The 14,821-nt window shown below is 52.8% G+C and overlaps 1 protein-coding gene across 1 annotated transcript in view; it reads right to left on the bottom strand.

Annotated features, from left to right (window-relative positions):
• Positions 1 to 6,783: 6,783 nt before the first annotated feature.
• The window catches only part of ASTN1 (astrotactin 1), a gene marked incomplete at its 5' end in the record, with an annotated part of 30,812 nt that continues 22,774 nt past the window's right edge, over positions 6,784 to 14,821 (bottom strand). Inside the window, 7 exons of the mRNA XM_010078989.1 lie at positions 6,784 to 7,161; positions 12,718 to 12,901; positions 13,159 to 13,259; positions 13,375 to 13,510; positions 13,815 to 13,966; positions 14,401 to 14,534; positions 14,746 to 14,819. Of these exons, the coding sequence (XP_010077291.1) occupies positions 6,927 to 7,161; positions 12,718 to 12,901; positions 13,159 to 13,259; positions 13,375 to 13,510; positions 13,815 to 13,966; positions 14,401 to 14,534; positions 14,746 to 14,819 (1,016 nt within the window). The remainder of the gene's footprint in view (positions 7,162 to 12,717; positions 12,902 to 13,158; positions 13,260 to 13,374; positions 13,511 to 13,814; positions 13,967 to 14,400; positions 14,535 to 14,745; positions 14,820 to 14,821) is intronic.

Genomic DNA, 14,821 nt, shown 5'->3' with positions numbered 1-14,821 from the left:
GTGTTTTTACACGTCATATCCCTGGGGACAGGGAGCAGAGGGTGGCTCATGGCCAGAGGGACCTGCCAAGTGACATCCCAGCAAGAGAGTTAAAATCAAAAACAATAAAAAAAGTTGCTTAAAGATTTTGGGAATTTTTATTTTCTCTCTTTTTTATTTATTTATTTTTTTTTTAAGTAACCAGATGACCTTTGTACATATGGATGAGGAAAACCGCAAAAGCCCTGCAGAAAGTGGGTGGCAGCCCACGGTGCCCAGGCAGCCAGCTCCAGCCTCCCCTCGGACGGTGCTGAGCCCAAGGCACTCACCTCCGCTTCAGTGAGTGACAGGGACCAGGACAAGCTGATGCCACAACCCCAGCTGAATCCTCCTCCTGTGTCACCAAGGCAGGGGACATCCATGAGGTCCTCGTGAGTTAGGACTTCACTTCAAAGATGCCCACAGCTGCTCTACTCTGCCCAGTTGGACAAATTGGTGTTTCTGGTGCTCCAGAAAATGGGGTTTGCAGCATTCAGTGAAGCAGCCTGCTGCAGCCACAGCCCTGTGTCCCCAGCCATACCTGGGCCGCCTCTCCAGAGCAGGGACCCCACCCATGCTGGAAAGCTATCACGCCAGTGGCACAAGAAGGGACAGCGTGAGGCTTTTCCTCCTATGCAGTTCCCAATTCCCAGTGGTCCCCAGCCGGCTAGGGCTCCCATGGTGCTGGGTACGGAGTCACCGAGCCACCGCGGTGGCCACAGGTTCTGTTGCAGATGTGGCCACCTTCTCAGGGCCCACAGGGTGTTTTCTGGGAGGAAATACTGCTTTTTATAGACTTTGGGGAAAGAGGATTACAGGCTTTTTCTTCCTCCCGCTGCTACCTTTTTCACTGCTTGGGTTTTTTCGGTGTTTACTGGATGGGTATTTTTTTCCCCCCCTTTTTAAAAACAGTTTCAACAGAGCAAATAAAAATGGCCCTGAAAAAAAAGTCAAGTTGGTTTTCAAGAGCAAAACAAGCAAGGACAAATGGCAGCTAACAAAATCCAGGTTGCAATTCCAAAGGAACAGTTCTGGGAACCTTTCAAGCCTCTCCCCCATCAGACAGGGGCAAGGTGGTCCCTCCAGGAGCCCCTTTGCTGTTCCGCAGCTCAGCACAGGGTTTGAAAAGGCCAAAGCCGTGCTAGGAGCTATTTCTCTTTCCTTTGCCACGCACCTCGCTTGCGAGTGGTGGAGAAGGTGAGTCACGGCTGAGCAAGCGGAAAGATTGGAAAGGACTGAAAAACACCAGCGCTCGCAGTGGGTTGGGGACTGGGGGGGATGCTGGACCCTGGGGGGCAATGCCAAGGCTACAGAAAGCAATGAAATCCCCAATTTTCTCCTGTGGGGCTGATGTGAGCACGTCAAGCACCCCAGAGAGGAGCGATGGGCTGAGAAAATGGGAGGAAAAGCCCCTAACATGGGGTTCCTGGTGCCACCCTGATGACTGGGGAAAAGGAGCTGTCCCTGCCAGCATTGCCCACCTCACCCTTGCACCATGTCCAGGGGGTTGCGGCTGGGATGGAGATGCCCAAAAACTGAAGGGAGTGTACTCCTGCTGGGTACAGTCAACTCATCCTTAGTTCTCCCTCCTCCTTATCGTGGATTTCCCTTGTCATTTCTTTAAACCCCAGCTCTCTCATATATTTAAACCCCGCTCCCTCTTCTTGCAGCCATCTCTGATGGCCTCCTTTTGCTCCTCACTGGCCTCTCCTTCACTTCTGGTCTTTGCACAGAGTCTCTCATCCCTCCTGGGAGGAGGAGCAGAATCTCCTGGTGACACCAGATGTCCTCTCTGGGACAAAGCTTCCCAAATGACGCACTTCCACAGGGGCCAGATTTCCTCTCTTGAAGGACAGTGCATTAAGGAGCTCCACAGGCCCAAGAAACCATGACCCTAGCTGTAGGTCTTGAATTTAAATCCAAAAGAGCAGCTGTCTATGGCAGCAGCTAAGTGACAAGCTGTTTTCCCATCCCGTCCCCTCCTCTCTGCCAAACACCCAGCCCCAAGGCAAGACACACCAACTTTTGTGTCCCCAAGACGAAGGGGACATACAGCTGAGCAGGGTGGTGGCTCTTTCAGCAACACAAATTGGATCTGGAAAGCTTTGTCAACTGTTGTGATGCTCACGGAGGCCACACAGCTCGTCATTAAGAAATGGGGACCATGGGGACACAGTGTCTTGCACGAGGTTTCCAGTGGTGCCACGTCACTCGTGCATGTGCTGAAATGCAGAAATCCCCGCTGGTACCTGCTTTCTGAGGATTTATAGGGACCCTTGGCCAGCAGCAACCCTTCCAACATGCACACCCATCACCAAACCCTCCTAAAAAGTTGCCGGTTTGTGTCAGCTGATGACACATCCTTTACAATCCATTTCCTTTCGGAGGTGGCTTTCTCTAAACCCCCACCGCCTGCAAGCCAGATGACCCACCCCTTCCCCAGGAGATTTTGCTCTGGTGAGGGTGTGACGAGCCAGCTGTGCCCAGACCTTCTTGTGATGGCATGCCTTGCTGCCACGCGGCCCCTCTCCTCCTGCTCTTCCTCCTCCTCACGTCTCATTCCACAGCCATGGGTTATTGTGCAACGAGCCAGTGGCAGCTGCAGCGCTTAGCTGCACGGAAAATCACAGAAGGAAAGAAGCGGGTGTATTTTTAGCTTATTTTTCCTGCAATTTAGCAGTGGGGAGAAAAAAAAAATCAAGTTGTTCCATGCGACTTAATGATTAAGTCTGCTTTCCTATGGATTCATGAGCTATAGCCCCTACATTCTGCCTCTCCCGTGTCCTTCCAGGTGTCCCATCTGCCCGCCCGCCATTTATCCCCAGCTCTGCCCAGGTCTGTCACCCCTCGGGCAGGGTGGATGGCAATACACGCCGGACTTGGCCAAGGGGCCAGCCCCTACAAGGGCTGATGGCCTCAACACTAGACACAACCATAAGTGACTTTTAAGGCATCCTTTGCAGCTCTCACATCTTTTTCCACTCTTTTTCTCACCTCTTTTGCCCTCCTTTTCACATTGTTTGTAGGACATCACTATTCGTAATGCTGGTACTCCTCCACAAAAAGCCTGCCAGATGGACTGGGAAGTTCTCAGGGGGATGGATGACCACCAGACAGCACCATCCCATTCACCTTATACCCCCCCAAAAAAAAGGCTAAAAGGAGCTTTTTTGGACTCTGCCTCCAAATTCCTGGCATCTGCAGAGGTTTGCAAAGCAAGGACTGAGAGCCCCTGGCAGAGGGTATGGAAATGCAGTTTTCCCCCCCAAAAAACCCAGAGGTGCCTGAAGGCATCTGCACCTTCCTATGCCCCAAGGTGCAGAACACGGCTCCAGCTGTGTGTATCCCGTGGCTTGGGACTTGGCTAACCCATCAGGCAGAAAGACTAATGCTAAACGTGTGACAAGACTCAAAAGCTGGGAGCGTTTCATCCACGACCAAAAGATGACACCAACTGGACCACAACTATACACAAACACTCCAGTTTGCCAGAGCCACAGATTACTAACAGCTCTGTTTAATAGTCAGTTAAATTATCATTTGGAGTTTTACATAGTGTTACAATTATTTTGTTGTTGTTGTTGTTTAAAACCTTTTTCTTTATTTTTTTTTTAACTAATCTGGAAGGGTTTTGTGTTTCTTGCCACGTGGCTATCTCACCCTAAAGAACCCTACTTTCAATCTACAGTAGTAAAACGTCACATTAGAGTTTTTATAGAACATCAAGGAACATGAATTGTAGCCTCCTTTGTAAAGAAAAGGACGAAACCATCTTTATATGTTAAATAACTCCACGACAAGTAAAAGGTAGTAATGCTATTAGAGGGGGACGGGTGCAGCAAAGAAAAGATAACAACCCAGAGGTTCAGCTCAGGTGAATGATCGCTCATTAATTCAGAAATAAAACAAGAAGAGAGGGCAGGGGGACAAAGGGAGGTTGCAGAAACGGATGGAAAACAGTGTCTTCTCCAGCTTTCCCATGGTTGTCAGCATGAGAAGAACCAGGAGCCCAAGAGAGAAAATTCGGACCCAATAGTAGGATCCCGCAGCAGATGTGGGACAGGGGTCGGCTCTGCAGGGATGGGCACGGCTTGGGGCTCGCCCATGGCTGGTTTGGGTGAGCAAGACCCATGCAACACATCTCACCATGCCCAGGTCTGCAGCCAGGGTGCACCCTTCCCGGCTCTGCTCTGGGCCCCCCAAGCTCGTGCTTGGCTGAGATGGGCTCATGTGCTCATTGAGGCATTTTGGGCAAGAAAATCCAAGTTTGGGCAAAATTCTGAGTTGCAAAGCCAGAGCGAGGAAACTAAGAAGGAAGCCTTCACAAAGCCAGGGCATGGTCCATCATGGGATGGGGATGGCGAGTCCCATCCAACCATGCAAGGGTGCTGCCGAAGGACTGGGACGGGTGGCTTTCCCCTCGGCCACTGGGGTGGTCCATTTCCCAACCCACAGGAGCAGAGTCCAGCCCAGCCGGCTGATGATGCTGTAGGGTTTTTGTTGACCACACAAGGTCTTTGAAATGCAAGTGCTGAAGCAGAGCAGAAATATCTGCAGAGCCCCAGTGGAAATCTTGGGGCTGGATGAAAAAAAAAATAACCTAGGCAGGTGTGAAGGCATGGGGTATCCAGGGTTTTCCTGGCAGCATCGCGGTGGTGAGTGGCTGGCAGGCTGCACTGCTCCTGTCCCTGCTGCTGCACCTAGTGAGCAATAAAAGAGAGGAGGCTGCTACCCAAAGGAAAACAGTCTGCGTTCCATATAAAGGCCACATAAGCGGTATTACTTGGCGAGCAACCAACTTGTGTCTGGGCCAGAGCAGCCTTCTTTCAAGCATCCCTCGGAGGAGTTGAACGGAGGTGCCCTTTGCCCATCCCTGGACGGCTGCCCGGCTGGAAGTTAAAAGCTGTCTCAGTGTCCGCTGGGAGAAGCAAGAGGATAAACCAAAGCATCTTGGCCAAGATTGTTGGCGGCAGAAAGGAAAAGGAGTGACGGCTCAGTACAGCTCACCTGCCCACGTATACCTGCGCATGGTCTCGCTCTGAGCCCCAAGCCCTCGACAGCATCAGGCACGTCAAAATATAAGGAGAAACATGTAATAAAATGCCAAAAGGATCCAACAGACTTCCTTCTTGTAAAGAGCAAGTGTTTGCCCCAAGACTCCTGCCAGATACATTCCTTATAGAAACGACACTGGGATGCCCAGGTAATACTGACTGGTGGGGGCTGCTCCCAGCAGATCCCCAGTCCAGGACAGCTGCCCCCAGAGGAGGGGTCTGCCCACAAGAAGAGAAGAGCAAAGCACTGTGTAGTCCTGCAGGAAGATGCTGAACTGCTGTTGAGCAAATACCATGATGCAGCACCATCGGCTGCGGACCACAGCTGCGTCCCTCTCGGCACCACGCGAATATTCCAGCCGTGTCCTTGGCAGGTAGCAGGAGGAATGAGGCACAAAATCATAAGAGACAGGCTGAAGATTGCTCCTGCCAAGACTGAAAAAAATGAAAAGGATATTTTGCTCTGAAGATGCATCATAAAAATCCCAGTGTAGGGCTCCCGGCTTGTCCAGATCAAAGGTGCACAGCTGGCGAGTCCAGAGCCGCCTCCTCTGCAAACCAGGCTGGAGGCTGAAGCCAAAAGGAAGCTGTTTGCTGCCTCCAACACCATCAGTGGTAACAGGGTTTTGGAGAACAGTTTGCTCTGAACTGAGCCCAGTGTCCCAGGACAACCCCAGTTCTCTGGTTTAAAAAAAAAAAAAAAATTTTTTTAAAAAAAAGAGTCATCTGTGAGAGCTGCAGATGTGAGTGTGAATATGGGCAAGCAACACCCCCAGGAGCCTGCCTGTCATACTGTGTCACCAAACCCTCTCTGGGGCCAGGACCTCCAGGACCATCCTGCACCGCTGCATTGGGGTACACTACACCCCGCTCCCCTGGCCACATGGGCTACGCCACGGCTACAGGCGGCTGGTGCAGAAGGCAGCCTTGGCTGTGCCCGCTGGGTGCTGCTGTTGTGGCTGGGGCTCTCCTGAGCTGTAGTTTGACATTGCTTCAAAGTCTTTATTATGGTGGGTAAAAAAAAAATAATAACAATAATGAAAGGGATTTTTAAGTTGACTTCCTAGGAATTTAGTCCCACAAGATGAAAGAACACAATGTCCAGCTGACCACTGGCCCTGAGGCCAAGCTGCCGTTGCTCTGGAGGACTCTGCATTTTGCAGCAAGCCTGGGCTTAGACCATCACAGAAGAACCTGAGGAGGTGGGGTCACCAACACCCCTCTCTCCTTGTCCCAGCTGATAATGTCCCAGCACTGTCCCACAATGCCACCATCATTCTGCCCACTCTCATCCACACCTCATGCTTTAGAATTGCAAAAAACAAAACAAAACAAAACAAACCCCACAACCACCTGCCTTGGCGGCCCAGTGGCTGGCTTGCTCAGCCATAACCATCAGCATCTCAACGCAACCTGCATACCGTGCCTCCATTTTCCCAGCCCTGCATCACCTGATCTCCCTTCATGGCTGTGTCACCGCATTTCTCCTGTGACCAGTGTCCCTGACCCCTGGGGATGGTCCCCACAGCCGGGGCAGAGATGGGGCAGGCAGAGGGGGCTGTGCCCTCCCAACCCACCCTCTCCACTGATGCTGAGGAACCTCTCGGCAAAATGAATAAAACAAAACCAAGAAAACTGGGTCCCACAAGACTTCTAACTAGAACGGCGGTTGGGGACAAGTCGAAGAAGAAACTAATACTGTGTCAGTCCTGCACAGAGCAGCCAGTTTCGCTCCCTGGTCCAAATTTTTGTCTCTAGAAACATCAGCGCACCCTCCCCTCCCCGTGGGTCCGTGTAAAAAACCCTCACAAACACCCGTGGGAAGGCCAGCATGAGAGCGGGCGCCCGCAAGCCTCAGTAGTCCTTGTCACCATAGTCATTGTACAGGACGCTCAGCGTCTGCTCCTCGCACGTCTTCTTGAGGTCCCGGCTGAGCTCCGACCAGTCGAGCCCGTAGGGCTTGATCTCGCTGTAGCGGCAGGCGAGGTACTTGAGGGACGCGCGCTGGAGGCTTATCTTGGGCTCTTGCAGGAGACCGTTGCACCAGCTGCTGAGGTCCCCCAGCTGTGAGAGGATGAGGCCAGCTTTCCTGCAGCGAGGGTGGGCAGGGGGAGATGCCAGAACGGGGAGGGATGAACAGTGAGGTGGCAGTGGGGGCGATGGAGACATCATGGGGTGATGGTGGGAAGGGCAAGAGGAGCGTATGAGGAGAGAAAAGCAAAGATAGTTAAGGATGCCGCAGGAGCTCCTGGACAGAGAAGAGACAGCGCAAGAGCTGGGCGGTGAGGAGAGTGGATGAGCAGAGCCCAACCCCGTGGGGACGAGGAGGGACAGTGGGGCTGGGGGAAACAGTGGCCCTGAGGCAGGACTTCAAGTCTAAATGCATGCAGGAGCCAGGGTCAGAGCACCGTGGTGGTGCTGGACCTGCTGCACTGCTCTTGGGATTCACCTGACGCTGTCCTGTCCCCCCATCTTCTCCCACTCTGTGTTGTCCCCACAACACGGCCAGGTTTGCTGAGGTTTTAGTGAGGGGACAGTCACAGGGGTAGCTGTGAAACCCCCAACAGCCTTTGGGATGGACAACATCAATGACTTGAATGGCATCGCCAGCCACTGCTGCAGCTCCTGGACCCCAAAGGTAACAGAATGGGGAAGGGGGAGCTAGTAGCACTGCAGGCAGTAGGCAGAAATGCCAGAAGGTATCAGCCATGACACGTGTGGCCAACCCAAGGCAGTGTCACCACCTGTGTCCTCTCCATGAAGTGCACATGTTGCGTGTCTGGTCATTCACAGCTGGGTGTAGGACCCTTCCATGGATGTGGTAGGGCAGGGGAAAGGTGGGTATGCCGGGAGCACTGCTCCCTTGCTTCCACATGGCTGAGTGGGGCAGGATGGAGAGGAAATGTGTGGTTTTGGGGACCAGTGCATGGAGATGTCACTAAACACAAGTATGTACAGACTAGCTTAAAACTGAGCTCCAAAATCCATGTAGGATGCAGAGGGGAGGGCGGGATGAGGTTGGCAGCTACTCCACAAACCAGCGTCGTGGCAGGACTGCCCAAAAGAAGGGGAAGAAGAAGAAGGAGATTTAGGAAATAATTAGAAAAAACCCAACCAAACCAAAACAAACCAAACAAACAAACTGAAAATACCAGCTTGTCATCTGTATTAGTCTGGCTTGTGGGGATCTGCATCGAAGGCTGAAGGTGAGATAAACAGTATGATCCTTGTAAGATGCAATGTCGTAAGATATAAGTACAATGAATGAATGACACTCCTGATACGTGATTTGTCATGGTTAGCAGCAGCTTAGGAAATGTGCTGCAAAGGACAGTGCGCAAACTAGAAGGAATATACCAAGGCATACAGCATAGGTTTGATCCAAAAAGTCTCCGAGAGAGAGGAGATGTGGCAGTGCTCCTCAGTTCTTTGCATGTGCATTTTGCACCTTCCAATTGGAGAGAGCAGAATGAGGAAAGGCAAGTCATGGCAGCAGCATTCGGTAAAGAGCCACAACCCAGCCAAGGAAGTCAGAAGAGAAGGTCGGGTGACCGAGGAGGTCCACGAGGACCATCTTCATCAGACTCTGTCTTCAGCAGAAGACAGATACGCAGCACCCCCAGGGCAACACAGCCTCGGTGTGGGCTTGTTCTGGTAGTGAGAAAGTGCTAAATTACCAACTCCTGGTGTTGGATGAGATGTTGGATGAGATATTGGAAAAGCGCAGAGGATCCTGGCCAAATATGACCTCAATTGCGTTCTCTTCTTTTCACGTTTTTCCTCTTAACATTGTGCTTCTAATGCTTTTATCAAGAAAAACAGCTTGTTCAGATAAAATACATTATGTTCACTTTAAACTTGTCCAGCACTTTGGGTGATCTCCAGGGAATCTGACAAATGTGGAGGTAATGGATTCAAATGAAGTGCCTTGCAGGTGAGTACTGCGTGTGCCTGGAAACCCAGACAAAAGTTTAAGTGTCTCAGGAGCTGGGATAAGTTTCCTAGCCAGTTTCAAGGTCAGTTTGTGTATAGACAAGGAAGAGAAGATGCATCCCCTTGGTAGCTGTAACTCAGCATCTACTCAGCACAGAGCAGGCAGGAGAGGTACAAATCATGGTGGGGAGGAAAAAAAACCCTCTTTGTCACATTTCTGCTTGGATCAGCAGGGGTTGTGTGTGGAGCACAAGGTTGTGTTGTGGTTGGTTTGACAGCTAAAGGGTATGTGTAGCAACCATAGAGCAACATCCCCAGTCCCTCCACACCTTCCTCCAGGCCAGGTCCACCATAAGAGAGCTGCTGGGAGAGGGATGGATTTACCCCAGGCCCAACCAGAGCCAAAGTTGGCTCTCCTGGAAAGTGAACCCTCAAGAGGTCCATCAGAGTGCAGATGGCCATGCCCAGCTCACCCCAGCTTCAGGGGCTACAGCTCCGAAGGGCTAGTTGGGAGCCACCAAGAGGTTGTGCAGCTCTGCAGGCCCCTGCCCTGGGGGTCACATCCAGACATCAGCAAGAGGCGCAGGTGCTTAGCACAGTGCTGGCTCTGGAGACAGCCACCCACGCTGGCCAGGTCTTCCAGCTGTGAGGAGGTAGCCAACTTCTTGCTTGTCTTGGTCCCCACACCCAGACACCTCATCGAGGTGCCACCATCACCTCTCTTCCTCCAATATCACAGGTACCCTCACAGGAACGTTCAATATCATCCCAAAAATTTTGGCCCAAAGCCCATAGACACCACCAGATGTCACCAGGATTTGCCTCTAACCCTACTTTCACTTATTACTTGCCAGAAAATTATTTACTTTTCCCTGCATTTCTCGTCCTTTTGCAAAATCGGGGACTCTCTACAGCCCTTCTCGGGCTTGCTTTTGTAACCCCAGACAAGTTCCCTGCAGGCACTTCGCTTCCCTTGGTAGCAGAAGGCAGCACGGACACAGGGAGGAGGAGGGACACGGCCGAGTCAGTCGTGTGGGTCCACATCCAGGACTTCAAAGGAGCATCAGCAACAGTCAAACACACGCTCTGTCTGCTGGCTAAATAATGTCATCTGCAAGTGATTTGTCCTGTCACCACCAGTCTGGATGCTTCGCGCTCGCAGACGATCAAACAGGAGGTCTGCTTTCCAAGATTTGTCATCACCAGAACTCACTGCAGCTGCCTGAACGGCTCTGTCCAAGTAGTGCGAGCTGCAAACACTTCATCAGTAGCTCGCGTCATCCCATCCAAAGCACTTCAGCACTTCCAGAGGGTGGAATTAACCCTCTGCCTCATAGATTCAGGCAGCAAACAGTAACATTTGGGCAATTCAGCAGCATTTCTGGCTGCTCCATACCGATGCACCTCTGCCTCATGGGACTGGAGGAGGCAGCTCCCACCCCAAGTCCTGGCTGGTCCGTGGTCTCCTCACTGAGCCAGCAGCCGTGGTGACAACGCTCAGCCTCAGTGATGGCAGTGGCTGCGTGACAACTCCGGTCTGCCATGTAGGGAATTCTAAGTCCTCCTCACGCAAACCATCCCACCAGATGTCAGATGGTCCGTGCAAACCAGGGCTGGATTTTCACATCTGGAAATGCAGACAGAGCAGCATCACCACAGCTGGGCTCAAGACAAAGGTGAGACGTCAGTTGAAGCCTGCTGGTCCCAATCAGCAGTGTGGGAATGAAGCAAATGAACCAAGAGGAGCTGGCAGGAACCTCTGCCTTAACGAGACTCCATGCGTTGGGATGTTGCTACTGAGCTTTGAGGCTCTGCCTCAAAGAGTTCAAATTTCTTAGAACATAAATGGGAAGATTTAGATTAGATATTGGGAAGAAATGTTTTCCAGTGCAGGTGGTGAGGCAGTGGCCCAGGTTGCCCAGAGAAGCTGTGGATGCCCCATCCCTGGAGGGGTTCAAGGCCAGGCTGGATGAGGCTTTGAGCAACCTGGGCTAGTGGGAGGTGTCCCTGCCCATGGCAGGGGGTTGGAACTCAATGACCCTTAAGGTCTCTTCCAACCCAAACCATTCTATGATTCTATGAAAAGGGGAAAGAGGAGAGCACCCAGCTTTGTCCCAGGGAGCGGAGGATCTCTTGGGGGTTTCCCATGAAAGCTGAACTAGAAGACATGCCTAAGAGATATGAAAAGCAAGACAGCCATCTGTCATTTGCTGAGTCCTTCTGACCCCCTAGCAGAGGTTTGGAGGACAGAGAAGGGATGTGGGATTTCCAGTCCTCTGCTAGAAATCCATGAGCGGTCACCTAAAGAAGCAGGGCTGGAAGACAGCTAGTGGTGAAATTGGCAAGAGGAGATGTAGGGTGGGGGTAAGGTGGAGGCCATACATAGGAGCTGTTGCTGACGTACATTTGAAGTAATCCTTATTTCCGGATGGGCTCAAGGCTCCGGTTCTTTGGAGGCCAGATGCTATGAAACACCACTTCAGCCCACACAATCTCCCAGCCCAGCTTGCTACACTCAGCCTGGAAACAGCCATGTTACTGGGAAACCATGCAGTCAAAAGTAGATGACGAAGGACAGGGGAAGATGGGAACATCTGTCTGCCTCTACAGGGCACAAGGCACCCCATCCCCAGGCAGATGGAGGGGCTACAGAGACCTGGAGGAACCCAAGCAGAGGATATGGCATGACTCAGGCATGAAGGGACTGTTTCGGCCAGGAAGAGCTCAGGGCAACCTCCTCTAAAACCTGCCATAGCAGCTCAGCACTACCTGGGCACCAAAACGACTCGTGTCCCGGAGATCATCCCACACGACCACAGACATGGATCAAAAGGCAGGGAACACATGTGACAGTGAGTTCAACACAAAGAGATGCATTCAACTCGAGCCAAAGCCCAGGAAAAGGAGGAAAGCCAAGTCTGACCTCAGCATGGCCCAGCACATGTACGTGTGTTTACACATACTCCATCCAGCAGCTTCCATAACCAAGCTCTTCCGTGTCACCTTCTCTGGCAGCTTTGAAGTTACAACCAACCCCTTGCACCTTCTTCCTCCCATTAATGCCCAGGGCCCTTCCCAGCAACATGCTCCGACCACACTCCATCCCTTCTCACCAGCAACAACCTCCATTCCTCAAAGGTGCACTATTTTTCCAATACCTTCTGCCTTTTTGCCTGTGGCAGCAACTACTGAGGGAAAAAGAGAATCCCTTCCCCTTCCCACCCTGCATGGCATGAACAGATCAGGCAAAACTCCAGAGAGAGTATAGGGCTGGTGGGATGGACAAGGACGATGGGTTGACAATGGTCTACCACCTTCCACCTTGTCCTATGTTTATGGTCCTTCATGGGACATGGCTGGACCCCAAACATATTCACAGCACCCAGCAAAACAGGAACCCCACTGTGAGACTCTAAGCTCTATCATCAAACAAATTCATGAGATGTGCCAGAGACACCTTCCTGGTGACCAACATCTATGAGGGATAAGGTTGCCCAGAGAAGCTGTGGATGCCCCATCCCTGGAGGGGTTCAAGGCCAGGCTGGATGAGGCTTTGAGCAACCTGGGCTAGTGGAGGGTGTCCCTGCCCATGGCAGGGGGGTGGAACTTGATGATCTTTAAGGTCTCTTCCAACCCAAACCATTCTATGATTCTATGGTTCTATGTTGATGGGCAGCCCTGCCTGCCTGGCCAACCCAGCTCCCGAGCCTACCTGGGCCCCAGCTCATCTTCACAGCGCCAAGTGAACTCCCCAAAGCTCTCGTAGTGCTGGTTGTAGTGGTAAAGGACTCGGTGCAGGCTGGGGGAACCCAGGTCCAGCAGAGTGTTGTAGGCTGTCTGCTGCTCCTTGCCGCTGGTGTATCCGTTGAAGAGGTTGTAGATCTTGTCTGCTATTTCTGGGCAGAAGGAACAAGGGATACGTAGTGGGGTGCAAGAAAAAGCACGAACAAAGCCCACCAGGCTAAAGCTCAGCCCTAGGGAAACCAAGACCAGAGCCAAGATTTGTCCCCTGAGTTATGATTTACATCATATCCAGACAAGGTCCCAGGAGGGGACATTATAGCCAGGACACAAGATGTGTGCAGGGACACGCTGGGAGGGCAAACTCCAGCTGGTCCCAGTCATCACAGTCTAGCAGCTCTCTCCACCTCACCTTGAGCTTTCACATCATCTACCACAGGGCAGGGGGTCTTGACCGTCACATCGCTGGACCTGGAGCGTCTCCCTGTATTATCGACTCCCCAGAGCGTGAACCTGGCCAAGAAGGAAAAAGGTGAACCTCTGGATTCCCAAACCCTTATATAAACATGGGCAGCATCAAGCAGGAGCATCACACTGCCACAGGCATGGCACGAGGGAGGCGACTCACATGTAAGTGGTGTCGGGCTCCAGGCAGCGAACGATGAGGGAGATGGTGGAGGAGAGCTTGTCGGGCACTTGGGCTGGCATGGCGCAGGGCGACTTGGCTCCAGAGAGGATGTCATCCACGAAGCTCAGCACCGTCTCTAGGGAAAGAGGGGAGGATGCACCATGGGCGATGACCCAGGTCTGCTCAGGACTGCGGAGAGCTTCTGAAGGCTGTGCCCACTGCCACACTGCCTGGCTGAGTGGGACCAAGGTTCACGCGTGGGGTTGGTTGCTTTTCCAGCAAGGCTCATCACCGTGGTGTGGAGGGCAGGGGAGGTGCTGCTTTCTCTTCCACGGGATAAGGGATAAGTTGCGGCATCCCCATGCAAAGAGGGAGAGAGGCTCTCCTAAAACATCTCCATCCCACCCTCCCCAGAGAGACCCAGTGGAGTCCCCACTCACCGGTCTCCACCTTGGAGTGGTCCATCCTGTCAGTGACTTTCTCTTGTCGGAGGAGGTAGTCGACAATCTGCACCCCAATGGGGGGTTCCGAGTGCCCCCACTCCAGCACCACCAGTGTGCTGCTGGGCTCGTGAATGGTGGAGAGCCGCAGGCTAGAGGGCAATGCCAGCCAGTCAGCATCTTGGAAGGACATAGTCCACCAGCCTTCCCCACTGCTTGCCCACATTCACTCTAACCCATGGCTACCACCACCTTCCTGCTCCTCTGTGACATGAAAAGGCACCAAAAGTGAGAGAGTAAGATCAGGAGAGAAGCGGCTTCCCCCTTCACCCCGAAGGGCTCCTTCCCTCACGTTGCTCTACCAGGTTGGCTCCAGAACCACCTCCCCGGTCCTCAGACGAATTTAAAAAAGACACTGCACCTCTGTACCCTCTGCCTGATTTACAGGCCCCCCCATCCACTTGCAAACCTGCCCCACGAATGCACCCCAGCCCCACAACCTCCTGCCATTGTGCCGCTGGCCATCACCACCTCCCCCCCATGCCCATTGCATGAGAGGCCAGGCTGGGCGCACACAGAGACCTACATGGGGTGTGGGAGAGGGGCGCAGGTGGGCAGCCCATCAGCCCCGAAGGCGCTTGAGTCACAGCGGCACCAGTCCTCGATGACATCCCCGCTGCCGGAGCACCACAGTGAGCTCATGGTGGCCTCCTGCAAGAGCTAGGAGAGAGGAGAAGGGGGTGAGCTCCCATCCTGCTGCCACTCAAGTGACACTCATCCATCCTGTGGTGTGCTTAGCACCGTCCATCCACCCAGGGCCAGCTAAAGGACAAAGGCTGCCATGGCCTGACATGATGCTACGAGGACAAGACCTCAAGACGATGCTGTCCTGCTGTCCCCCTTGCCTGCCCCACGACTCCCAACTCCTCACCCGCTGGGTCTGGTTGTTGGTGACCAGCTCATAGATGGGGGCCGCTTTGGTGACCTCCAGCAGGATGGGCTCGGCT

The sequence above is a fragment of the Pterocles gutturalis genome, unplaced genomic scaffold (genome assembly GCF_000699245.1).
Source record: "Pterocles gutturalis isolate BGI_N339 unplaced genomic scaffold, ASM69924v1 scaffold26368, whole genome shotgun sequence".
In the NCBI taxonomy this organism is placed as follows: domain Eukaryota; kingdom Metazoa; phylum Chordata; class Aves; order Pterocliformes; family Pteroclidae; genus Pterocles; species Pterocles gutturalis.
This window is presented reverse-complemented; position numbering and strand designations above follow the sequence as displayed.